The following is a 25865-nucleotide window of genomic DNA, read 5'->3' as shown; positions in this document are numbered from 1 at the left end:
TGCGCATTCAAGTTGTTTCCAATTTACATTGAACCGGAGATGAACTTATCAGTGGAGTCAAGTCGAAGGCTTCCATGGCCAGCATCCATAGTTTTTTGGGCCATGTTCTAGAAGAGTTTCTACCTGACGTTTTGCCAGCAGCGTCTGTGGCCTTGGCATCTTCAGATGTGGCTGGCATCTGCATTTTCATGTCAAGCGCCCTGGGGCCATGGCAAAACTACACATCCCAAGGGCAGTTAAAGCAGCCTGAAGCTGAAACAGTTCTGCAGCGTGCCTTGGACCGCAGATACAGTGCTTCTCTCCAATGTTCTACTGGACATTGCATGATATTGTGCTGTATTGGGTTGTTTTGTGCGGGTCGTGGACCGTAATAAATCTTATTTTGTTATTTCAGTGTTATGTCTGCTCACATCCCAAACCAAAAAAGACCACCCTAGGGCCATAGCAAACTACACATCCCAAGATTCACCCCTAGCACTGAAGTGGACTCAAACCGGATTATCTCTGCAGTGTGTCTTGAACCAGGGATAGTTCTCCCAAATGTGATGCCTGCTTGATTCCCAACCAAAAAAAGAGAGAAGCACCCTGGGGCCACAGCAAAACTACACATCCCAAGGGCAGTTCAAGTGGCCTCAAACCGGATCATTTCTGCAGTGTGTCTTGGACCTGGGATGCTTCTCTCCAACGCTATGCCTGCTTGCCTCCCCAAAAAACACATCAAAACTACATATCCCTAGCACTTGGACCAGAGATGCTTCTTTCCAATGCTGTGCCAAAACAATAAAAAGCACCCAGAGCGAACTATACATCCCCAGCATTGAGCCAGGGCAGTGAAAGCGGCTTCAAAGCGGGTTATTTCCACAGTGTGTCCTGCAGCACCAACAGGATCCTCCTCCTCCTCTCCTTGTGCCTTTGAAAGCAGCCAGCCCAAAGCAGAGCCCTCCTCCTCCTCCTCCAAGGCTGCAGTCTAGTCTTGGCTGAACCTCCCCCGAAGGAGGAGCAGACTGACTCAGCCACAGCCAGGCCTGCTGCCTTCCTCCAGTCCTCCTGCTTCTCCGGGACAAACAAGGCAGGCACGCCTCGGTCTCAGGCAGGGGCTGCCCGGCTCCAGCAGCATCCCTCTTCCTCCTCCTCCTCCTCCTCCTCCTCCTGGGGCCCCAGAAGGAAGAAGAAGAAGGAGCCCCAAGAAGACAGAGAGAGAGGAGGGAAGGTGAGCCTCTCCAGGGAAGGAAGGAAGGAAGGGCTCAGACAAAGGACCAGGGACGTAGCCAAGGGGGGGGGGGATCTTGGGGTCCGGACCCCCCCCCCTTCCATTAGAAAAATGAATGGTGTGTGCTGCTGTGCCACCACATCCAAGCCCCATTATAATGGTGGCACTTAGTCTGGACTCCCCCTTCCTAAAATCCTGGCTACATCCCTGAAAGGACCACTGGCCCAGAGACACACCAGACTGACCCATTGGGGACCCACTGGCCCAGGTTTCCCCTATGCTTCCCTATGGGCAAGTATGCCCCTATTATTCCCTATAGGCAAGGATTCCTCTATGTTTCCTTATGGGCAAGGATTCTATTCTTCTCTATGGGCAAGTATTCTCCTCTATTTCCCTATAGGCAAGGATTCCCCTATTATTCTTTATGGGCAAGTATTCCTCTATGTTTCCCTATGGACATGTGTTCTCCTATGTTTCTCTATGAGCAAGTATCCTATGTTTCCCTGTTGGCAAGTATTCCCCTATGTTTCTCTACTGGGAAGCATTCCCCAATGATTCTCTATGGGCAAGTATTCCCCTGTCTTTCCTTATGGGCAAGTATTCCCTTATGTTTCCCTAGGGGCGAGTATTCCCCTATATTTCTCCATGGACAAGTATTCTCCTGTGTTTCTCTATGGGCAAGCATTCCTCTATGTTTCCTTATGGGCAAGGATTCTATTCTTCTCTATGGGCAAGTATTCTGCAATGTTTCGTTTTGGGCAACTACTCCCCTATGTTTCCATATGGACAGGTATTCTCCTGTGTTTCCCTATGGGTAAGTATTCCCTTATGTTTCTCTATGGGCAAGGATTCTCTATGGGCCAGTCATCTGTAATGTTTCCTTATGGACAAATGTTCCCCTATGATTCCCTATGGGCTGCTGTGCCCTGAACTATGTCTTCTGCTTGTTTTCTTTCCTGGAAAAAGGAAGAATGTGGCAGGGCTTGTAATGGAGATCTATAAGAGAGAGAGAGATGGTCATCCAGGGACAGCAATGCTGCAACTGACACTTGCTCTGTTCTTCATTGTTTGGGAGGCAAAGGCATTGGAGAGATCAAGTTACTTGTGAAGAGTGTAACTTGCCTGACAGCTGCTAAAAATAACAATGGATGTATTGGTTGCATGTTGGGTCAAAACGCACTGCAGAAATAACCCAGTTTGAGACCACTTGAACTGCCCTGCCTCAATGCTAGGAAATCCTGGGAACTATAGTTTATTGTAGCACCAGAGCTCTCTGATAGAGAAGGCACAATGTCTACAAAACTACAGCTCCCACAGTTTCCAAACATTGAGCCAGGGAAGTTAAAGCGGTCTGAAAGTGGATTATTTCTGCAGTGTGTTTTGGGCCTATGATTTGACAACCGAATGGAAAACCTTCTTTAACTCAAATGTCCCAAATCCAGCTACTGCAGGCCTATTGGATCAATTGATCGATGGTAAACCAACGCTAATATGAATCCTTTTTAATCCCATTCATAACAGCTGGATTGAGATTAATGTATCCGGTAAGGTCACTGATACAGTTTAGGAATTCTCTATAGGGTTTGCCTGCCCATGTGCAGGTTATTTAAGGTCAGTTGCATCACTGTTTATGAAAAAGCACATGGTTTTAAACTTTAAAACCCAGTTTAAATGAAAACAGTCTTTGAAAAACAAAATCAACCCTGGATCATGACAGGTAAGGACTTGAACCCAGATCTACCCAACCATAGACCAACAGCTAAATAATGGGCTATTTCCAGATTACCTCCATAAATGTACAACTTGGAAACATGTTGTCACTCCTCTTGCTTCATGATCCTGAGCTTTGATAGGGCAAAAAGCACTTTTGATATCGAAATATTCTTTCAAAGGTATGAATTTGTTATAATTTTCTCAGTAACCTGACTATATTTAGAGAGAGAAACCGCATTCTGATCTATTAGAATTGGTCAGCTGGGTGCAAATTGAGTCATTCTTAGCAGAGACCTAGTGAAATGAATGGGACAGCATTACAAAAAAGAACAATTGTAATTACCATTGTTTGGAGTCAACATTGGAAATTGTTTTTGGAAAACTCATGCTGTTTGCAGCCATAAGTTAGCAGTGGTTTTTGTGTGTGTGTGTGTGTGTGTGTGTGTGTGTGTGTATTTGCTTAACTGGGACATCAAGATTTCTTTATGCTACTCATTACTTTCTTAAAAAACGCTACATTAAAATAATAAAAAAGATACGAAGCCCTGAGATTCCAAGTGGACTAATATCCATGAACTAACCTGGCAATACGTTTAAACGTCTGGGTTCTGGCAATAAGTGTAAATGTCTGGGTTGCCTGGACAGGTCCTTAATCCCATAGAATTAATTGTGGCGGACTAATTGGATGCTTTCTCCCTTGGATGCCTGGAATGAAGTAAAAACGGAGCTGGTTGGTTATTCATGACCTGAATATGCAGCGTGATCTGAATGCGGATTGTGTAAGAGCGCGCCGTTCGGAGGAGAGTACTGTAGGGATACAAAAGGGCATTCTTAAAATAAGTGAGATTTAACTAAACAGGTTATTTATATCTATATCAAAATCTAAACCACACATCGCAGGATTACAGCTCTCTAAATTCTTTTTCTGTTTACGCTTTTATAGTGGGACCCCAGTCAGTCGCTCCCTAAGCATTTTTCAACACTGACATAATTTCAGATGTCAGAAGAAGTTACGCGTGAAGTGCCTTATTTGTGACGTCTCCGAAGCCAAACGTATGGAGCTGCTCCCATAGTCTCTCTCTCTCATTCTTTGAGTCATTATTGTCACTTTTGAATGGCAGGTACTCTCCAAAATCTTGGAGAAAGTTCTTTTCTAGGCCTGGAAATGGAGAGATGGGGGTTGGAGATGCGGAGTGGATTAGAAACTGATGGTTTTTAATTTGTAAAATCAACCTGTGAGATACCAGTGCAACATTCATAGCCATATGGGTCATTGAATCCCACCTTTCATACCAAATAACAAGTTACGTCATGAGTAAATTAGTGGTTCGTAACTCTACCTTCATCTTTTGTTGTAGCTCAGAATTGGCGTTGATGGTGGATACATGCTGATATCGTGATGGAGGAGACGGAGAACTTTTCGGCTCTGAATTCCCTGACCGACTATCACTCGGTCAAGGAGGCTGACCGAAACAACCACAGCAGTAATGGACAAACAAGTGAAGAAAGCCATGGGACCATGCAGCTGAAAAAAGAAATCTCCCTCCTCAATGGGATCAGCCTAATAGTAGGAAACATGATCGGTTCAGGTATCTTTGTTTCCCCCAAAGGGGTCCTTTACTACAGCACCTCCTACGGATTGTCGCTCGTGATTTGGGCCATTGGGGGGATTTTTTCCGTCTTTGGTGCTCTCTGCTATGCTGAACTCGGAACCACTATCACAAAGTCGGGAGCCAGTTACGCGTATATTTTGGAGGCCTTTGGGAGCTTCATTGCCTTTATACGCCTTTGGACGTCTTTGCTCATCATTGAGCCAACCAGCCAAGCCATTATTGCAATAACGTTCGCCAACTACATAGTGCAGCCGGTCTTCCCTTCCTGCCAGCCTCCATATGCTGCTTGCCGTCTGATCGCAGCGGCTTGTATATGTAAGTATTTTATGAAAATGAAATATGTTGTTGGGCTTGAAATAAATGTTAGATCTGAAGCCTGTGGTGAAAATGTTAGGCCCTATATGGTTTAGGTCCAGGGTAACTGACAGACCGCTCTCTCCCTATATGAGCCTTCAGATCCTTAGGAGAGACCCTTTTCTCATTCCTACAGCATACAAGATATAGCTTTAGTCTGGATCTTAGCATCCTTGTAGGTTTGTATGGGTTTGAGGTTTATAAGTAATTTTCAGTTCAGGGTACAAGCTTCATCTCATGGAGGGTGAAACACGTGGGGCAAATAAAGAGGTTTCAGACCCAGGACAACACAGATTAACATGGAAATCACTCCATACACACACACACACCATTCTCTTCCGCGCCAGCATTCTCTGAAGATGACAGCCACAGACGTCAGGAATAAACTCTGCTAGAACATGGTCACGTAGCCTGAACAAACCCACAAAAAACTAAAGTTTCAAACCACTTTGAAGGTGGGGTGTTGAGATGATGCACACCTCCAAAGTGGACAGAAACCGGATTGAAGCCCCATTCTAGGGCTAAAACCCGGAGCAAAAAGAACCTGGGATATTCTGTCTTAGCCCAGAAAATGCACACCTTCGATCCTGCATATGAAGACCCCAACGTGAGAGTGATTCTGAAGGAGTCATCCATCCTAACCCTAAAGCTGCATACAGTGTGCCCGCACCATAATGTGGGTGCACCTTGTGTGGCTTCCAGCATGCGTTGGACGTTGTGCTGGAAGAAGTGGCGCCATACACCGGGAAGAGTAATGACGCATGTGCCCATGGTGCACGCCACTGCGTGCCGCTGCGGGCATAAGCCCCACTGGCTTTAATGGGGCTCAAGCGTATACGAAATTTCCCTTATGGGAGGGGGGTCCGGAACTTTATTAACACATTAACAAAGAACGGAGCCGCTGTACCCAAGTGGTTGGAGCAGCAATGTAATAAAGTGAAACTGTGACACCTCCAATGGATATACATACAGGATACACAAACTAGACAGTCCAAGAGAGGACATGGGGTGAAGGGGCCATATAGGGGGGAAGTCTTTGTCAATGTTTTAAAGGGCACACTGATGCTCTGATGCCTTGGACCAGTGGAGGAATGCAGGTGCGACTGTGTGCCCATTCAAGAAGGGACATCCAATGGGATGGATAGCATCTTGCCAGCAGGCAGTCACTGGTGGTGTTTGTGTGCTGGTGCGCATGCATGGTGGAGAACCAACAATAAAACCTACCCAGTGGCGTGGCTTGACATCCAGCCATGCGCATTCATGCTGTCTTGGGAGCAGCCGGTGCAGACAGCAGGGTTTGTAACTGCTTTTGGAAAAAGCGGGTTCGAGTCACTTTTTCCTGCCCACTGGTCTGAGGAGCTAGGTAGGGCAAAGTAGTTCTGGATGCAGAGTTGCATAACAACCAATAAACAAATGCAGAGGAAAGATTTCATCATAGTCTTGTTTACTGAGAAGTTTCATAAGTTCTCCTTGTTGTCATAAGATATTTCCGATGTGTCTAGTGTATCCTGTTAAAATAGCTCTGGCTTAGCAGAAACAGCTTGTGCTGCAGGGCATGGTACTATGTTAAGCGGCCATTCAAGCAGTCCACTTGAAAAGGTTGCTTTGTATCGGTCTATGTCCTCATTTTCAAAGACTGGAAAGGCTACCGTTTCTACTGTAGTTTTCATGTGGAGTCCGAAAAGTAACATTTCCAAGCGCTGTCCAGATTGTGGATGAAAGCTGTGCCGTAATAGCCATGCTTCATTCATTTAATGGGTTGTATGTGGGATTGTTCAGAAAGTATGGGACACTCGGTAAGTTTTGTTGCTCTTAGGATTTTGATGAAACTTTCATAATATATTTGTATATGTGTATGTGAAGGTTGTACAAAAAAATGTACTGCGTTCTTTAGAAAAAACTGAAACATGAAGGGTTGCCAGAGCAGAAACCGGAGACGGCGCCTGTAATTTTAATGGTTGTGCAGAAGATGTAATTTTGCCAGATGTTGCATGTTATCTGCTTGTGTGACAGTCAACAATTGCTGAGATATCCTCTTCTATACAACCATTACAGGTATAGGAACCCTCTCCAGTTTTTAGTCTCACAACCCTAAGCATTCAGTTTGGTAGAAGGAAAAACAGTTTGATTTTGCATTGCATTCTGTAGTATTAATACACACATCAACTAAGAACACGTGAAATAGCAAACAAAACACTTGCTTGTTGGATTACAGAGTATGAACTCCTGTTCTGCATATCTAGCCTGTTGATCTTTCTTTTGCACTGATCTGTAGTTGTGACATGTTAATTCTGGCACGGCATAGAAATTCAAGCCAGTGCTTGCTTGAAAAGGACAAAAACAAACCAGTGCTAATATTTGCCTTGCTTCCCTTTTTGTCTCCTAGGTCTCTTAACGTTTATAAACTGTGCCTACGTGAAATGGGGAACAAGGGTGCAGGATGCATTCACCTATGCCAAAGTCATTGCCCTCATTGTCATCATCGTAACAGGAATTGTTAAACTATGCCAGGGTAAGACGGATAGCTTCAGGGATAGAGAATGGTAGACTTAGCTATAGGGCAGTTGGAGCATAGCTATGGAGCAGTTCCTAATATTATTTACTTGCAGCATAAGTACAATTGGCTATGCATCTTCAATGAAATAATGTCCATTATTTTTAATGTGGAGTCGAAGGCTTTCATGGCCGGCATCCATCGTTTTTTGTGGGGGAGTTTTGGGCTGTGTGGCCATGTTCTAGAATAGTTTCTTCCTGACGTTTCACCAGCATCTGTGGCTTTGCCATCTTCAGAGAATAAATCCATTATTTTTGTTCATAATCCAAATCAGTTATTTGCTTAAGAGATGCCCTTTGCACAGCTGGGGACTTCCTTTGTGAGTCTTTGTAGGATGTGTATACACTCGTCCCTCCACATTTGTGGCTTTGACATTTGCGGATTTGACTATTCATGGATTTTATTAATACGTGAGGTCCTCCAATGCAACTCTATGGTCAACTTTAACCAAAGGTTGCACTGAAGGACCTAGAGATTCCTAGCGAGAACCCTCCATTAGGCCTTTGTAGCTCCTCCAACGCAACTCTATGGTCAATGGTCAACAAAATTGGGGGAATACTTATCAAATTTGCAGATGACACCAAATTAGGAGGAGTAGCTAATACTCCAGAGGACAGGATCAAGCTTCAAAATGACCTGAACAGACTAGAAAACTGGGCCAAAGCTAACAAAATGAAATTCAACACGGAGAAATGTAAGGTACTGCACTTAGGGCGGAAAAATGAAAAGCACAGATATAGGATGGGGGACACCTGGCTGAATGAAACTACATGTGAAAGGGATCTAGGAGTCCAAGTAGACCACAAGTTGAACATGAGTCAACAGTGCGATGCGGCAGCTAAAAAGGCCAATGCGATTTTAGGCTGCATCAATAGAAGTATAGTGTCTAGATCCAGGGAAGTAATAGTGCCACTCTATTCTGCTCTGGTCAGGCCCCACCTGGAATACTGTGTCCAGTTCTGGGCACCACAATTAAAAAAGGTCATTGAGAAACTGGAGCGTGTCCAAAGGAGAGCGACTAAAACGGTGAAAGGTCTGGAAACCATGTCCTATGAGGAACGACTTAGGGAGCTGGGGATGTTTAGCCTGGAGAAGAGAAGGTTAAGAGGTGATATGATAGCCCTGTTTAAATATTTGAAGGGATGTCATATTGAGCAGGGAGCAAGCTTGTTTTCTGCTGCTCCAGAGACTAGGACCCGGAGCAATGGATGCAAGCTCCAAGAAAAGAGATTCCACCTCAACATTAGGAGGAACTTCCTGACAGTAAGGGCTGTTCGACAGTGGAACAAACTCCCTTGAAGTGTAGTGGAGTCTCCTTCCTTAGAGGTCTTCAAACAGAGGCTGGATGGCCATCTGTCGGGGATGCTTTGATTGAGAGTTCCTGCATGGCAGAAGGGGGTTGGACTGGATGGCTCATGTAGTCTCTTCCAACTCTACGATTCTATGATTCTATGAATGGCAGATGTTGACCATAGAGTTGCACTGGAGGACTTAAGAGATTCCTAGAGGAGTGTTCTCTCGGCTAAAACCAGTATTTTTATTATTTGCGGTTTTCCACATTCATGGGGGTCCTGTGTCCCTAACCCCAACAAATGTGGAGGGACGAGTGTATAAATAATAATAATAATAATAATAATAATAATAATAATAATTATTATTATTATTATTATTATTATTATTATTTCTATATATGTGTGTCTTCATGCTGTCTACAGTACGTTCACATGGTTATCAAATTACAACATTTCCAAAACTGAACAACAGTTTACTTAAGGCCTTGCTCCTGCTCCCTGTAAAGCCTGTTTACATTAAAAGAATGCATGTCATCTGGTGCTTTCATACAATTAATTTCACGTTTGGTCTGGCCCAGAGCCCTAGGTATATCTTATAAAGTGCGCTACGTTTGTTTTAACACTAGTTTGACCTCACAGCTAACAGTCTTTGAATTGAGTCTGTATGACTGCTGTATGCAAACAATTGACAAGGTTGCACCTAAATGCCGAATGCATTTCCTCCTTCAATCATATTTTACTCGCTTATTGTTCACTGCAGAACAGCTGGGCCGGCTGGCTTGTTTTTCCCCTGAGTTATAGTATCCTAGCTATTGTATATTTATCAGGAGTTTTCCCCCTTTATTTTCCAGAGAAAAAGAAAGGGGGAAAAAAACAACCAACCTTTGATTCCTGTTTGTTTTGGAAGCTTCCTTAATATGCTGACTTGAGAACATAGGAAGCCTGCATTTCATTTCCACTGTGCTGAAAAGGCAGTTTTTAAAAAACCATGCCTATCTTTTGCTATTGCTTTTTTAAAAGAAGGATTATATACCGTTTCTTTCTTCGTGTATCAGGCCTTTGCAGAATGATATACGGTCACAACAAAAGGTGTATTTTCTGACAATACAAGTTTAGCTTTTAGTATCATTTGGTTTTTTTCTATCATAATTTGGTTGCTATTCTCAGTTCTTGGTTGTTGTGTGCCTTTAAGTCATTTGATCGATTAAATGTATTAAACGGAATTGATTATAGTCCGTGTCGTAGGTGAGATATTTCAATAATGCGGACTAAAGATTTTCAAAGTTAAAGCCAAAATTTAGTTTGTAAATTGTGCAAACCAGACTGGATGGCTGGAACCATGCAGCCCTCCAGATGTCATTGGAATGCAGCTCCCATCAGCTTTAGCTAACATAACCAAAGGTGAGAAATGATGGGAGTTATAGTCCAGCAACATCTTCAGGACTACACAATTCCTACCCATGAATTGGACAATGACAATATAAATTATAGTGACCCCAAGGAGCTGTGGGTGAAGTCATTTTGAGTATATTTTTGTACCTGAACTATCAAGAAAATCAAATTTGCTCCAGGTTGCCATGGGAGCATCCTGACTTAATTTCATTTCAAGACTGAACAGACCCAGGATGTTGTTTTGCAATTGTGGTTTTAATACGTTTCCTTCCAAGCAAAGTATCCTGTTAAGTGGAAATCAAATGAACTTATCCATAAGAAAAACATCCAGATTAGGACAATACTTGTATTAGTACTGCAATGACACCAAGTACTGAGTAGGACTCTTATGTTAAGCAAGGCAAAAGTATGGGTTAGAGAGAAATGCGGGCTTCATCTGCACTGCGGAAATAATGCAGTTTGGTATTTCTTCTTGGTTTATTCTGAAGTCAAGTTGCCAGAACAAACCGTTTCGTCTTGTTATGTATTCATTTTGCTGCTTTTCCTTTGCACACAGGATACTCACAACACTTTCAGGACTCTTTTGAGGGATCGTCTTGGAACCTCGGGGGCATCTCTCTTGCACTTTACTCTGCCCTGTTCTCATACTCAGGTTGGGACACCCTCAACTATGTAACCGAAGAAATAAAAAACCCCGAGAGGTAAGTTTCCCGAAGTATCATTACATTTGTCTCAAGTACTCCAGAAGAGTTTGCGGGGAAACACTTGTCCCCAGTTGACAGAAGACTTGGTCTCAGTAGCTGAAGAAACATTTCATGCTTTTGCTAACAACTCCGATGCCTAACAGTCTAAAGGACAAACAACAGGGTTATAAAGCTTAGAAGAGGCTTGTTAAGGAGAGCTTGTCTGGTTGCAGCAAAACTCACATAGTGTCTATCTTGCAAGGCTGAAAAGCAGGGCATCAGACACTGCAATATTTCATAGATGGAACTGAAAACACATGGTCAAGTAATATCAAAGTGTGGTCAAGATGGCAAACATTATTAATAAGCAAAAAAACACAAGCCAGGAGTTGCTGCAGCAGTTTGCATTTGCTTGACTCTACTGAGACAAGGCAAAATTGTAGCCCCTCTCCCCCTCTCCTCTGAATTATTATTATTATTATTATTATTATTATTATTATTATTATTATTATGTCTTATATCCCATCTTACTCCCAATAAAGAGACTCAAGGCGGTGAATTAATTGGGTGCAAATTATTTTGGCACTCAGTTTGCAGTAATGGAAGTAAACTGAAGTCCAAAAGGGGAAAGTGAGAAAAGGAGAGCAAAACTTGGGACATTTTAAAAGCAGATGAAACAGTGGGACAATAGAGGATTAATCAGGACTGTCCTTAACAAATTGGGACAGTTGGAGGGTATGGAACATACCTGTCATTCATGACTAGTGATCCCTTACTTGGAAATTAATTTTACATTATGAAAGTACGTTGACATTTAACATTTTCCCAGACGTATTAACGGAGTCTTTTAACCATCAATGGTTTTTATTTAACCAGGAACCTGCCTCTAGCGATTGCCGTTTCTATGCCGATTGTGACCATTATCTACGTTATGACCAATATAGCTTACTATACGGTGCTGGACATTAATGCTGTGCTTTCTAGTGATGCAGTGGCTGTGGTAAGTCGGAGATCGCTATAATTTTTCAGGGTTTGGCCTAAATTCACTATAACGCTAAAGGAACTCTGTTTTATTTTCATTTATGCAACCGATAGCCTATTTGTCCTTGTGGCCTCTTGGTATACTACCTGAATACGCAACTGAAGGTTCAGCTCCTGTGCATAGTGTGCATATCTGCAAGTGCAGAGTTACTTGTGCTAGCAGTATAGCACCTATGTGTATGGGGTTTGCAGTTCTCTTTCAAGATATTCCATCCTGAGTGGTATGGCCTTTTATTCTGCTCACTCAGTATACGTTTTAGAAGTTGGGCCACATTTTTACTTTACTGACTTCTTACTGTTCCTGTCTAGTGGGAATCGAGTAATTATTTCCATCGAAGTGAATTGTCACCTATAGTCCATAGCAGTGTTTCTCAATCTTTGGTCCTTTAGATTCTTGACCCTTCAACTCCAAGAAGCCTTAGGTAGCAAAGCTAGAGATTCTGTAAGTTGATGTTCAAAACATCTGGATGGCCAGAGAGTGAGAACTACTGATCCTGGAGTGAAACAAACTATCTTCAGGAATACAAAGGGATCTTATGCCTTTCAAAGAGGTGCAGTGCTCCAAATCTGTTCACCTGGCTAGGGTAAATTTTACTTAGCTAGCTATGTTTGCATCCCATTCGTCCTTGGAGGAATTCTGAACGGCAAGTTGCTTTTTCAGCTTTCTGAAGTAGATCCGGCTGAAAGGCATTTATTTGTTCAAGACCATGTAAAGAGTTGCACAAGGATCTTAGCCTCGGCTTCCCAGGTTAAAGCTCAACAGTCTGTTGCATCTCACCAATTCCGCAGAACTGGCTCTGAACTCGGTGCCCCTTTCTCTGTCCTTTGCACCGAATAGGAAACCAAAAGAATTGTGAAAGACTCTAGCTCTGATTTAGGGCTCCATGTATGTTCATTGTCACACATCTGTACAATAAGCGACTTGAGCTATTTAATGGTGAGATTAATGTGCTACAGCATCCCAAATGTGAGTGTTTTGGTCTCAAATGCCCAGTTAGAAGCTCCTGGCACCTTGCCCCTCCATTCCTGTTTCATTAATATCTGCCTGGTGACTTCAGATGCGGTTAAGGGGAAATTTGCAGCTGTTTGTGGTTATTTCTGATTTAATCTTTCTAATTAGAAAGGTTATGGGGGCTTTAAACTTAGCCAGATTTCTTTATTAATCCACTTACTCCATTTTTAACTACTTTCTGGTCACGGTTCATGAAACATTGCATTCCTGGACTAGTCAAATACGTTTTAAACGATACAATTTTTTTATGATGCTTCTTGCTCTTTAGGCTTGCTCAGAAGAGGCTCTGAATCTTATGAAACCGATCGTCCAAATAGTAGTGGTTTTCTCCTATTATGATGGACTAAATGCCTCTGTAATAAATACTGTCAGGTAGGCCCATAGATCACCCCAGATTGTTATTTATTCTCCCTTCATATAGTTTTGTTGTCAGTGATTCCCTTGTCTGTAGAAAGAACAGGTACATCTTTTGCAACAGAGACAGCCAGGCTCTTGGTTGCATTATAGTTTTGGAGAGCACTTTGAATTCAGAATCTGGAAAAACGAAGACAGGGTTGACTACTACCCTTTTGGCATGCTTAACCATGGATTTAATTCAGCGCATTTGGTGCATGCTTTCCTGGAGTTGTTTTTCTCTGTCTGCATCATACAGACAATGCACTTTTTGATGGCTCCATTGCTTTCATTTTATGTGGCAAGATTAATATGCTTTTCTGCCATTCCTTTGTGGCTGTTTGAGACTCCTTGCTTTGGAAGTTCCAGTATGTATGTAGCTTCGATCCAATACAGGGAGAGACAAGACACTAATAATAATAATAATAATAATAATAATAATAATAATAATAATTATTATTATTATTATTATTATTATTATTTTACACCTGGAAGTACCTATCTGACAGGAGAACTTCACCTCTGTATCCATTACTTGTATATGTTGAGCTGCCCATAACTGCATTGAACCTATATTTGTCAGTGTGTTCTGTGGATGTTCACTGAGTTTTGGGATTACACTGCAATGGGGATTTGGTTTCTTTTATTACATGGCAAAAGAAAGAAAAAAGGAGTATAAAACCTTAGACTTGCAGATTATCAGTTTCCACCTTTGTACAACATTTTTTATAATTTGCAATATAGAAAGCAATGTGGCGATGGCCGAAATGTGGTTCCGAGGCAGAACAACGCCATAACGCCATAAAAAGAGAAACATACTCCTTTTGATTCAATAGATACCTGGCTGCGAGAGAAAGGATCACATTGCAGCAGCTACATGCCTTAACAAAATTAATCCAAACAGTCCAGGTGACTCACAGCACCTTTGTTGACTTGCTTGGGAGTTGATCTGTGATAAAGAAGAGAAGTATATTGCCGCTTAGGATGATTTTGGGTGGAGGCTTACACAACAGATTGTTGTATTGTCTGACCTTATACAACAGCATATTTTTTATTGACTGACCTTGTACAACCAAATTTTGTATTGTCTCTAACCGGCGTTCTGGTTAAAAGTGGTTTCCAGGAATTCATTAAACATAGTTGATTAAGGATGGCAGTATTTTGATTAAAATCACAGGCTGGTGGTTCCCAACCTTTTTCCTTTTTACACATTGTGAACAAAGAATGCTTGGTTTCTTTCAAGAACCGCTTGAGATCCCACACTTAGAAGTAAAGACATCTACACTTGGCACCCACATATTGCCATATCATGGTACATGATCTAGTACATACAGTGATGTACCATCTGGAATTCACTGGTCTACCAAAGGAAATAGTAGCTGGTGATAACTCTTTTATTTTTAACCTTTGCAGGCTTGAGTATATGTGAAATGTTTAATGACAATTAGACTTGATCTTCTTCCAATAGTGTGGCATTGCAGATGTACTTATGGCTTGCCACTTGGATGCCACTCTCAAGAGCGCACAGTCCTCCTCCTCTTCCTCTTTCTGGACCAGCTTCTCCCCTCCTTTCTTTTCATGACATCAATCCAGTCTTCATTTTCAAGTCCATTTTCAAGTCTTCTTTTAATCTCTGAGACATGAGGCCCTCAGATTTGCAAATTGCATCAGTGCTATTGTAATATAAACGCATGATAAGAACAGAAGTATAGGGAAGGGCTGAATTGCTTCAGGGTAGGGATGGAAGCAAACACATTTTGAAAAGCTGATCCTCTATTTCAACCTTCATCTCAGAGTGTGCCAGTTTTAGTTTGCTTTGATTTTTGTTGTTGCTTTAAAATTGTGCATTGCACATAATGGTTCCAGAGCCACGGTTCCAGAGCAATGCTTTGGTTCCAGAGCAGTGACAGAAGACATAACAGTATAAATCTGCTTGTTCCTCATGTTCTCTGTCTGGAGAACAATGACATGACACTATTATTTTAATCTGTATCATCAAACCTATTGATATACTGGAAAGCCACCTCTCACCTCTGTGATCAGGAATGCAATACATTTTCTCCTGGTGATGAAACCTTTAAATCTTTGCCAAATGACTTGGGCGGCACTGAAGCAGTAAAATAATAAGGAAGATCATCAGGACAATAAAGACCACAATGAAGGGCGCAGCTATAAAACATAGTCGCAAGAGAGCATATATGTGAAGCCTTCATATATGCAAGTAGTTCTTTCCTTATGCTAAGCATCTCAAAGCCAAGCTTCAAACCTTTTAATTTCATCTTCTCCTGGAGCCAGTTTATGACAATCTTTATAATTTGTGATTCAGTATATTGGCTAAGTGGAGAAGAAAAGCTGAATCATACAGCAATAGAGTTTGCAGAATCTATTCATAATTCTTTATAACCTGAGGTTTTCTGAACAGTAAATTGAACTGAATTGATCTCTGAAATTCACTTTGTCCTGATCTGAACCTTAGAGCCAGACAGAAATGTTTCCCAGAACTACTACTAATTTGCTTATTCAGTGATACTATTTCTTGAACGTTAACCTTTTGCAGAGACAACCTCTTGGTGTGTTTGGGTACGTATTTCAGAATATTTCTAATTTTCCTCCTTTTCTCTTGTTTTTTTATTCTTAACCAGACATTTGCAGAGCAGGTATTTGGCATTTTCAGCTGGACAATCCCAATTGCTGTAGCCTTGTCTTGTTTTGGCGGACTCAATGCATCTATTTTAGCATCTTCTAGGTAAAGCATTTCTAATTTCAGTCTATCTTACTGAAGGATGAAACTTTCCAAAGGAGAGAGGAGGGGGAGAATCAAAATATAAATTGTGTCTTTGAATTTTGAACAAAGTTTGAAGGTCCACACGATCTGTATATACCTGGTTTCTATATTTCACATTTTGGTTTTGTCCTAAGTTCTTAGGATATAGTCAAGAAGCAAACCAATTCTTTGTGGCATATTTATAATAAAAGTACATGGGGCATAAACTTTCTTTTTCTGTAGGTCTTTCCTACATGACCATTTCTGCTAATCCAACAAAGCCAATTGCATTGCATCATTTTACTTTCCTTTTGTATAAAAGGAAGACAAAGTGATTGTATGATGCATGAAAATTTCACAGATATGTAGAAAGCCCCCCAGCTATCTTCAATTCTGGTTATTGCTTCAGACCACACAAACCAGCCTTGCCTTGTTGATAAAATAAATTATGAAAGGATATCTTAGATGTGGTTCTTAGCTTCAGATCAGATGCGATGTAACTGTAGACTTGCATTTCTTTTTGTAGGCTGTTCTTTGTAGGATCCCGGGAGGGTCATCTGCCGGATCTCTTGTCAATGATCCATATAGGGAGGTTTACACCAGTCCCAGCGCTTCTCTTCAATGTAAGTGACCTATAGAAGCTGTTCTGTAAAGATATGACACTCTGCTCCACAGCATGGAATCTAATGGGGAAAGTGGACACACATTTCCAGTAGTAACTTTTGTACATATGATGAAATACAGGAGTGTTGTTTTTCCACAACCGTGAAGCCCTTTTAATGGGGATGATGGAGTGAGCGGATAGGATATTTGCAACCCATTCTTTTCCCAAAACATAAATTGAAATAAACTTCTACTTGCTTATCGTCTGGTTATCGAATACCAGCCAAAATTAGATTCAAGTAAAAATTATGCTGCCTTTTCACATCCATGAATGCTGGACATTGTATACAAAGTAAATTGTAAATGACAGAATAATAATGTCAACACATAGACAAAGCCAGTAGTCATTTCTTTTATACATGTGTGTATAAAGGTGCAGCTATGAGAGGGATAGACATTGTTATTGTGGGGCCATTACAGAGGTGGCCTTTGTTGATAGGAATTGTGCATAGCTATGTTAAAGTCAATGCTTTTAAGTAGGTTGGAAAATTGTAATCTGGTCTATGAAAGCAAGTCCTCTCTAGATAGCTTCTGTTTTAGAAGATATGATGTTGTAACACACAATAAAAGCAAATAATGGTTAGTGACACAGAAATGGGGGAAATTCCTCTCTTGAAGATGTTCATGGCATTCTGTTATTTTTCAGTGTACTATGTCCCTCATATACTTGACTGTAGAAGATGTCTTCCAGCTTATTAACTACTTCAGTTTCAGCTACTGGTTCTTTGTGGGACTGTCAATTGCTGGACAACTCTACCTCCGGTGGAAGCAGCCTGATCGATACAGGCCCCTCAAAGTGAGTAGAACAGTTGTTTATATAGAAATAATGTACCTTAAGATGTGTTGCACCAGTTCTATCGGAGGTGAATGTCACAACCAAGTCTCAGGCGGGAGTCTTTGTGGTAATTTATTAGACATGTATGAGTTCCCCTATCTTAGGCATTGGACACTGTTGCCCAATGCAGAATATCTGCATTTGATCAGCAGATATGCCTTTGCAAGAGCAAGCCCATTTGGTTGTGCATTCAGTTGTGCAACGTTGCCGTTCAATTCAACGGTTGTATATCAAAGTGTAAAGCGAGTGCAGAGATTTGCATTACAGTCTTGATCTCAACTCTAGTCTGTTGCAATATTTATGCCTAATGAAATTGTTAGATTGGAAGAAAATGCTTCTGGAGAAGGATCATAAGCTTATATTAGAGTAAGAGTTGTGATTCTTCATCCTAATTACTCATTCATCATACACGTTTCCTCTCTTACAGCTGAGCCTCTTTTTCCCAATAGTCTTCTGTATATGCTCCGTTTTCCTGGTGGTTGTGCCGCTCTATAGCGACACCATTAACTCCCTGATTGGCGTTGGCATTGCGCTCTCTGGGATCCCAGTCTACTTCATGGGAGTCTCTTTGCCTGTTTCCAAAAGACCTCCCATTGTCAGCAAAATCTTAGGTAAGGATTTTGAAGGGCTTCAGTTATGAAAAACAGAACAATGTTCACAAAAACTGCAACTCTGGATCATGTCCTAGCCAAGCGACAGCCCTACTAAAAATATTTCTCCCCTTATTGTGTGTCTGTATAATAAACCTACAAGTAGACCTTTCCCCCAAATATAAAACTCTGCAAAGGGGTTAAATCCAACACCCTTCAGATATATTGGACTATAGATCCCATCACTATCCACTTGTCTGGGAATGATGAGATTTCTAGTGCAACACACCTGGCGGGCAACAGCAGTTTACATCTGTTTGAAAATAGCTTTATACTTCACCCAACTCTGTCTAGTTTCTGTGAGCCATTCAATTTTGAATTGGTATTGCATTAGTAGTTGTCTAATTATGATTTTCTCTTTTCTGTAGGTGCTGTTACCCGTGCGACTCAACTGCTTTGTTACTGTGTTTTGACAGAAATGGATAGTCTTGAAGAACAACGAGAATCCAAGTCTATATAAAAGATGCAAAAGTGGCTCACAGAAGGCACCGCTGAATTGTGGACCTCTTTTTAAACTGGGATTCTTGCAAGATCATACTGTGTCATGATCTTGGGGATTTTTATTTTATTTTGCAAAGGCCAGTCTTCTCAGGCATATAAAACTCATGGTTTTCATCTAAAAATGACAATTTTTTTTAAAGCAACGAAACAAGAGTGTCTTAAGAGAAGCACTCAGGTATCAGATTCAGTGGATTTCAAAGAATCGTGGCAACAGATTCTCAGTTCCTAACTGCTGGAGTGTAAAAGGCAACAATCATTTCTCTATTCAACAAGCGTTCTGCTGTTTGTGTGAAGTGTGGCCTGACCCTCATGACAATCTAGCGCATTCAAAGGGTCAAGCGTGACACATGAGACTCGACTGTCTTTTCGCCCAAAGAAAACGCATACTGGATGTCAAGTAATGTTCTAACATTATTGCTGTCACATCCTTCAATCACATGAAATCAGGTAGCTTTTCTTAATTAGGTGTATTCAAGGTATATGTTTTCTGTTAAAGGAAATGCTGGTCAATTTTTTTAAAGGAGTGCTCCAGAGCAAAACACTAAATGATGTGTGTCAGGACAGAGAATGGTGGATTTGGCCTTTCCCCCAACTTTTTGATTGTTTTAAGTCGAAAACTGATGCTTATTTCCTTTTCATGTGCCTGTTTGTTAAGTGGATAAACAACAAAAGATATCAAGAAACCACTCACAAATCTTTTGTGCCGAGTTCATGAACAAAAGGTTTGCACAGCTTTTGTTTACCCGAGTTCTTTGGTGCAAAGAAGTGAGAAAAGGTTGCACTATGCATTTTTAAACTCTGCCTTGGAAAACTGTGTTTGTGGGTGAGGGGGTGATGATTCGAATTTTTGTATATTACTTACTGTTACAGATGCCAGCTTGTCCCTTTGCCACGTTTGGTTTCCAGTGTGGTTTACCTTACCCACATGAAGTGGGTGTTGGATCAAAAAGCCAGTTGTGTGTCGGATCAGCATATCCGTGGGTCTCTGCAGTGCAGCATTCCTTGACAATACAGGCAGAGGTTGGCCAATGTAAGGACTCTGCCGACAAGTGACTCAGACCTGAGTCCAGCTTCTCCGTCCATCCTGTGGTTTTGGCTTGTGGTAGTCTTGCCTTGTGAGAATAAACACGATTCCTGGTTGGTGCTGTCATATTCGCTGTGCCAGGCTATGGAAGTAACTTTGCATCAGAAAAGCTGTTCTGTCCAGACTCTGAGAAGGTGCTCTCCTGGCATAGTCTATACAATTTGTCCCAAAGAGGCAGGCAGGCCTTGCTTCTTGACAGTAGTCGCTGGCTGTGTTTCTCTCTTTGCCGTTTGTCTTGCTCCTGAAGGCATGCAAGATAAAGTTAAATAAATAAATAAATAAACAAATAATAATAATAATAATAATAATAATAATAATAATAATGCTGCAGTGTGCAAAGGGACAAGCTGGGAGGTTGCTAGGCTGGGGAGTAATTATCTTTGTCCCCATAGACATTGCTGCTTTGAGTCTGTCTCCTGCTTAGCATCTGAAAGTGCTTCCTCCGCATTTAATGTGATTCCAGAGGCAAACACCAAAAGGGTTTTGTTTGGAAGACCTCTCTTTTCATAAGCAGTCGCTGGTCATTTTTGCATGGTTAGTCAAACCAATCATACCTCCGTTTCATATGTTTAAAAATGACCACAGAACTTGACATGGCTTAGATACCAGTTTACAAACTGCAGCGCATAGCCCTCCAAGCCGGGTAACTATATAGCCATTGCCTAAGGAAAATGTATTTAATCTATACATTCAAATGGCCCACTTTGGGCTCAGATTAAAGGAATTCTAGCTACCTTAACGAGATGTGATTTGGAGAAAAGGGGAAAGTGGCCTGCACTAGTTTTCAGTACTTTGTTATAGATGAAATTAGTGTATTTATTTATTTTGAAATGGTTGGAAATCCAAAATAATTGTTTTTAGTCTTTGCACCCTTGGCTTGTTCCGTTCATACCTTTAATGTGTATCACAGCTTCAGTCTATCCAAATGCTTCGTAATTAGGTTTTAGCCTGGTATACACTGAAGTAAAAGTAGTGACTTGTTGGAAAATACAAGACACAATCCTGGCAACCATTTTATTTCACTTCACTGTATGGAACTGGCACTTCTTGTGAAGTTTTCCTGTTGAGCATTGCAACACTCCGATCTGCTGTTAACATGTATTTGTTTTATAATGGACTTTATTGATAGTACCTGATCTGTCCAGTTGGCTTTTATACCATTTCAGTGTATACAGGAACTTTTGGGTGTACATGGGGAGGAAATTGAACTTCCACTGTGTGGGAATAAAACAATCAGAAGCTGATGGCGCGCCTCCTTTATCTGTGAAGGATGTCGTATTTCGTTCACCACACCAACATACAATAAACTGGAAAAGAGAGACCGATAGTTAGGATGCCAGTACACTTCCCATCGACACAAAAGAAAAACAGCAGCAGCACCTGATTCATGGAGCTCTTGAAGTTCATCCATCCATGGACCCCAGGCTAAGAATCTCTAAATTAGTGAACAAAAATGTTGTAATATTGCTGAGAAGTTGCTTTTTGTTCTTTGGCACAGCGCTTGATGTGGCAAGGTCTGAACATTTTCAACAGTGCTATGGCTGCAATCCTACATGCTTTTACTAATGAATTAAATCCCACTGTGTTAAGCTTCTGAACAGATAAGTACAGTATAGGATTAAGACAAGGGTATGCAAACTGGTGTTCTCCAGCTGTTTTGTGGACTCTAAATCCTAGAATCCTTTGATATTGGTCATAATGAGTAGAACTGTTATAATCCAAAATATCTGATTATGTTGTTAACCCAAGTTCTAGATAAAAGTCAGATTAACTATTTGTACCTGTAGCTTCTAGAAAGACAGAAAAAGAACAGACAAACACCTGTTCTATAATTCATCTGAAACTTGAGAAGTCTTTTTAAAGTCACTAGTGGAACAATCCAATAAACAGGGGCAAAAAACCAAGAAGGCAGCTGAATAAAACCTTTTTTTAATTTTATTTACACATCCCAAGTTTACCAAAACCCTTGTATTACTTGGGACTCCAGTAATACTAAAGTGCAAAGGTCCATGCATTATAAGCCAGAGTCTCTTTTAATCCACAGAAGATCCGTGTAGAACAGGAGACTTGTGCTTTCGAAGCACTTCTAGTTTTGTTGTATCTAAGCTGAATAGTTTCAGATGGTCTTTTAAGATCTTCTTCAAATGCCCTTTAATTTCAGAAGCAGGTTTCAATCATTTCAACAATGCAAAGTTTCCCATTTGCCGAACTCAAAGATACAGTACACAAACAACGTTATTCAGTTTTAGAATCTCCTTACAGTGGAACTGACCACTTTTACCAAGGCTTTCATAAGAGAGAGAGGCAATATTCAATATACATAAGAAACGCAACTGGCAAGGTTGTGATGCCATCAACTATGAAGGCCTTGTCACTGAATGAGTCTCTTAGGCCCTAAGAGCATAGTGAGTTACTCCGAATCCAGGTCTTCCAACCCATCATACTCAAACTCTCGTAAGGCATCGGCCTGATATTTCTCCCATGTTCTCCTGATATAGCCATGGTCTTCATCACTGATGCTCCCATTCTCGGATTCTAGAGGAAAACAGAAATTTGATACCATATAGCAAAGGTTTTACAAATTATGATTATTGGTTATTTCTGGCATTTTATGGATGTCTTGATTTCAACCTTTTTCCCTACTACTTCAGGGACTGGGAATCTGTGGCCCTTCAAATACTGAATGTCAGCTCCCCATATCATTGATGGCCAATGGTGACCATCACTGATAGCCACTTAGCATGGCTCTGGTCACTGAACATGCTCCATGGAACTAATGGAAACTGGAGTCCAGAAACCCTCTGGAAGTTTCCCCAACCTTGCAATACGTATTCATAAACAAGAGTCTGGCCACAACTTAAAACTAGCAAACAATACTAACAGTATTGTGGCAAAAAACATATTTATGGCATGTGCCTATCACATCCTTGTTTATATCTAATTGAAACACGTGTGTGTATGTGCCTTCATGCTGCCTGTTGACTTAACAGTGACCCTTTGGTTTTCAGAGGGTTTTCTTAGGCAAGGGCTCCTCAGAGGTGGTATTACCAGTTCTTCCCTCCGAAATAGAGCCTACAGCAACTGGTACTCGTTGGCTGTCTCCCATACAAGTACTAACCCTGCTTGGCTTCTCAGATCAGAAGGGATCTGGTGAAGCAAATACTACTTGCTAACATTATTAACCAAGGTAGCAATACCACCTTTATCTTCATCAGGAAGAAAGTCATCTTCATCTGGGTAGTCATTGCGCCAGTTATCCTCATTGTTTTCATCATCCTCATCATCATATATCTCTTCTGAGATGCGCTCTTCATCCACCTGCATGCCAATATTAAAAGTCATTCTCAAAGAAAGAAAGCCCCACATATCAAGCAATAAATCAAAAGGAAAAAAGAGAGAGCATGATGGATCCTTGCAGTGTATTATTTTGCATCTACCAAACTTGGGAGGGTTGTTGGAAGCCATTTTGGAAGCCTTAGTCACCATTTTGGCTACCACTGGAAATCATCAACCCAGGGATTGCTGATGAATGTGAACAGTCAAACTCCTTATCAATTCCTTTTTCTTTTATGTGTGTCTGCTTGCCACGGAGCAGCAATGTCCCTGACACCCCAATAGTCTCTACTTGAGCCTGCTATTCATTTAGGCACATTCCCCACGGATAAAGATTTCCAGAAAGGCACCTGTCTGAGCAATCACTTAACTCCTGAATATGCAAAACTAAACAACAAAAGGCATCCAGATTTCTTTCTAAATAATGCTAAGGACCACATTCTATTTGGCTAGAAAGACCTTCCAGTGTTTCCCATGCTTTCACCACTTCTAACCTTGCAACTTGCTTACCAGTTCACAGTCCTGAGTATAGGGTTGTACAGACAGAATGTTTTCAATCCATCCCAGGGATGCCGTTTCCATATAGTAGATATCGTAAACATACTCCCCTTCTTTTGAGCTGTGCTCTTCTTCTTTATTACTGTCAGACACCGTTAAACGCTGACGAATCATCTCCACAGCATTGCACAGAATCACATCTGGGTCATCTGGCTTCTGTGAGATTGAAGCAGCATTATTGTCATGGAGCACAGAGTCCATTAAAACAAGCAACAGTGATATTAATATGGGATATAGTTTAAAATCTTCTACCAAGTTAGTTTCTATGCAGTTGAACACCACAAACAAATAAACAGTTGGTACTTTCCTACCGAAAGGTGAATCTCCTCAAGGAGAACAAACCTTTGTGGACCACAATCGTATTTTAAAGACATGCTTCATTACACTGCTGGAGCTGCACTAGGGAACATGATGCTCACTTGCCAGTTGCCATTCTGGCTTCATGTCAGCACAAACAGCATTTAAAATCAGAAGAGACACAGCTGCAGTGTCACAGGCTGTACCTCTTGCATTTCATGCCCTTTTGAACTATTTGCCTTTTCTGTATCCATGAAGATAACACTCCATACACCTGGCAAGATGACCTCTAGCCCCAGAAAACCTATGCCGAAATGTGCTTTTCAAAACTATTATTATTCAGCACTGTGTCCAAATGCTGGCATCTAGTGGTGAGCCAAGAGAAAACGTACAGAGCATTAATACTTGACAGTCAATCCATCCAGGCCACCGCATAAAGGAACAGTAACAATGGGCCCAAACAGACAGGCCAAAATAAAGCTGCTTCGGGTCACTTTGGAGGTATGCTGCTTAAATGATGCATGCGTCCTAAGAGTCCAGAAGCCACACCAAAGCCATGTTCCAATCCTAAAAACAGGAGCGCAGCTTTGGCGCAGCTTCTGGCCTCTTAAGATGCATGTGTCATTTAAACAGCATATCTCCAAAGTGACCCAAAGCAGCTTTATTTTGGCCTGTCTGTTTGGGCCCATTGAAAGGTTCAGATTGGGTTTGAGGATTATGAACACAGAAAGAACCACTCAGAGCCCAGGAGCAACCTGCAAATTGAGGTCTTTCTCCCCATCGTCTTCTTGTACGATATCAAACAACTGGAATTCGCCACATGAACCCAACGGAGAAGCGTCATTTTTGGCTCTGGAGTCCAAGCGGCCGCCGTCCCCGTTTGTATCGCCGGCAGCGCTTTCTCCGTCTGCGAAATCTGGGCGATGGCTGGCAACCAGTCGGTAGCGGCTTTCTTGCCTTCTGGCCCTCTTTGAAGAGCGGAGGTCCTCGGCGACTCTCTGGGCGCTTCCTAAGGAAGGCCGCAGGAGCTGGGCCGCTCTGTCTTTGGCGATGGCGTCACGAACGTACTTCTGGACTGGCTCTTCCTAAAACAAAGACAACAACAACAACAATAATAATAATATATGTTCAGTCTCAAAACCGAACGGACAGCAACCTCCGCTGCGATTCGTGTTGAATCGCTCTTCTTTTTGTGTGGCGTAGTGCTTTGTGTGTTGGACTGTGACTCTACAGAGACCAGGATTCGAATCCTGGTTCAGACAATGGAAAGCCACTGGGTGACCCTGGGCAAGTCACACTCTCTCAGCCTCGGCTGAAAGGCCATTGCTTTTAATTGGACGGTTCCCTGTATGTCTAGGCTGCAGAAGGGAAGGCTAAGGGGTGGCATCTTGAGGATGGAGCAAGCTTGTTTTCTGCTGCTCCAGAGAATAGGACACAGCAATGGATGGAAGCTGCAGGGAATGAACTACAACTCCCAGAATTCCTGAACATCGAGCATGACTGACTGTAGCTTCTGGGAATTGAAGTCCCACAGGGGCCCAAGCCTCACCTCCGAGGCCACGGTGGCCACGAGCTTGAACAGCTTCTCCTCCACTCCATCCTCTCCTCCGGCCGAAGCGGCGGCTCCTTCTTCTCCTCCTCCTTCCTCGCTCCGGAGCCGCTTACAGGCCAAGACTAAAGCCTCCGCCGGCGGCAATGCCCCGCGCCGTTTCCTCTTCACGCGGAGCACCGCCGCGCTCTCCATGGCAACCGGACCAGGCCGCGCGCAAGGAATGATGGGAAAGAGACGCGCGCAGAGCTTTTCACACACCCAAACCACGCCCCTTGACTGGGATTGATCGAGACTTCTCGACCTAAGCTCCGCCCCTGATTCACGTAACATTGTAGACACGCCCCATACCCCGCCCCTTGGCTGGGATTGGT

The 25865-nt window shown here is 42.0% G+C and overlaps 2 protein-coding genes across 2 annotated transcripts; one reads left to right on the top strand and one right to left on the bottom strand.

Moving 5' to 3' along the window:
- The first annotated feature begins 1173 nt into the window (after nucleotides 1-1173).
- LOC149306029 (Y+L amino acid transporter 2-like) lies at nucleotides 1174-18629 on the top strand. Its single transcript, XM_089476928.1, has 10 exons — nucleotides 1174-1210; nucleotides 4282-4851; nucleotides 7277-7402; nucleotides 10685-10829; nucleotides 11688-11811; nucleotides 15900-16003; nucleotides 16548-16644; nucleotides 17331-17480; nucleotides 17947-18130; nucleotides 18538-18629. Exons 2-10 carry the CDS (start codon nucleotides 4323-4325, stop codon nucleotides 18627-18629), a joined length of 1551 nt encoding a protein of 516 aa, XP_089333054.1. The 5' UTR covers nucleotides 1174-1210; nucleotides 4282-4322.
- Nucleotides 18630-21654: 3025 nt separating this feature from the next.
- LOC149306028 (putative RNA polymerase II nuclear localization protein SLC7A6OS) lies at nucleotides 21655-25710 on the bottom strand. Its single transcript, XM_089476929.1, has 5 exons — nucleotides 25492-25710; nucleotides 24698-25027; nucleotides 23598-23801; nucleotides 22955-23072; nucleotides 21655-22289 (listed from the first exon to the last, which is right to left on the bottom strand). The coding sequence occupies exons 1-5, from the start codon at nucleotides 25684-25686 to the stop codon at nucleotides 22165-22167; spliced, it is 972 nt and encodes a 323-aa protein (XP_089333055.1). The 5' UTR covers nucleotides 25687-25710; the 3' UTR covers nucleotides 21655-22164.
- Nucleotides 25711-25865: the final 155 nt, after the last annotated feature.

Source organism: Sceloporus occidentalis, unplaced genomic scaffold (assembly GCF_023333645.1).
Source record: "Sceloporus occidentalis isolate IW3139 unplaced genomic scaffold, rSceOcc1.0.p SCAF_10, whole genome shotgun sequence".
NCBI classification, from domain to species: Eukaryota; Metazoa; Chordata; class Lepidosauria; order Squamata; family Phrynosomatidae; genus Sceloporus; species Sceloporus occidentalis.
Note: the sequence above shows the minus strand (reverse complement) of the source record. Positions and strands in the feature narration are given on the sequence as shown.

Coding starts and splice junctions, on each gene's coding strand:
- LOC149306029 (XM_089476928.1), top strand. CDS start 4,323: ATGGAGGAGACGGAGAACTTTTCGGCTCTGAATTCCCTGACCGACTAT. Junction 17,481..17,946: donor ATCGATACAGGCCCCTCAAA/GTGAGTAGAACA, acceptor CCTCTCTTACAG/CTGAGCCTCTTTTTCCCAAT. Junction 18,131..18,537: donor CATTGTCAGCAAAATCTTAG/GTAAGGATTTTG, acceptor TCTTTTCTGTAG/GTGCTGTTACCCGTGCGACT.
- LOC149306028 (XM_089476929.1), bottom strand. CDS start 25,686: ATGGAGAGCGCGGCGGTGCTCCGCGTGAAGAGGAAACGGCGCGGGGCA. Junction 25,028..25,491: donor TGGCCACCGTGGCCTCGGAG/GTGAGGCTTGGG, acceptor TCTTTGTTTTAG/GAAGAGCCAGTCCAGAAGTA. Junction 23,802..24,697: donor AGAAAGACCTCAATTTGCAG/GTTGCTCCTGGG, acceptor TCAATCTCACAG/AAGCCAGATGACCCAGATGT.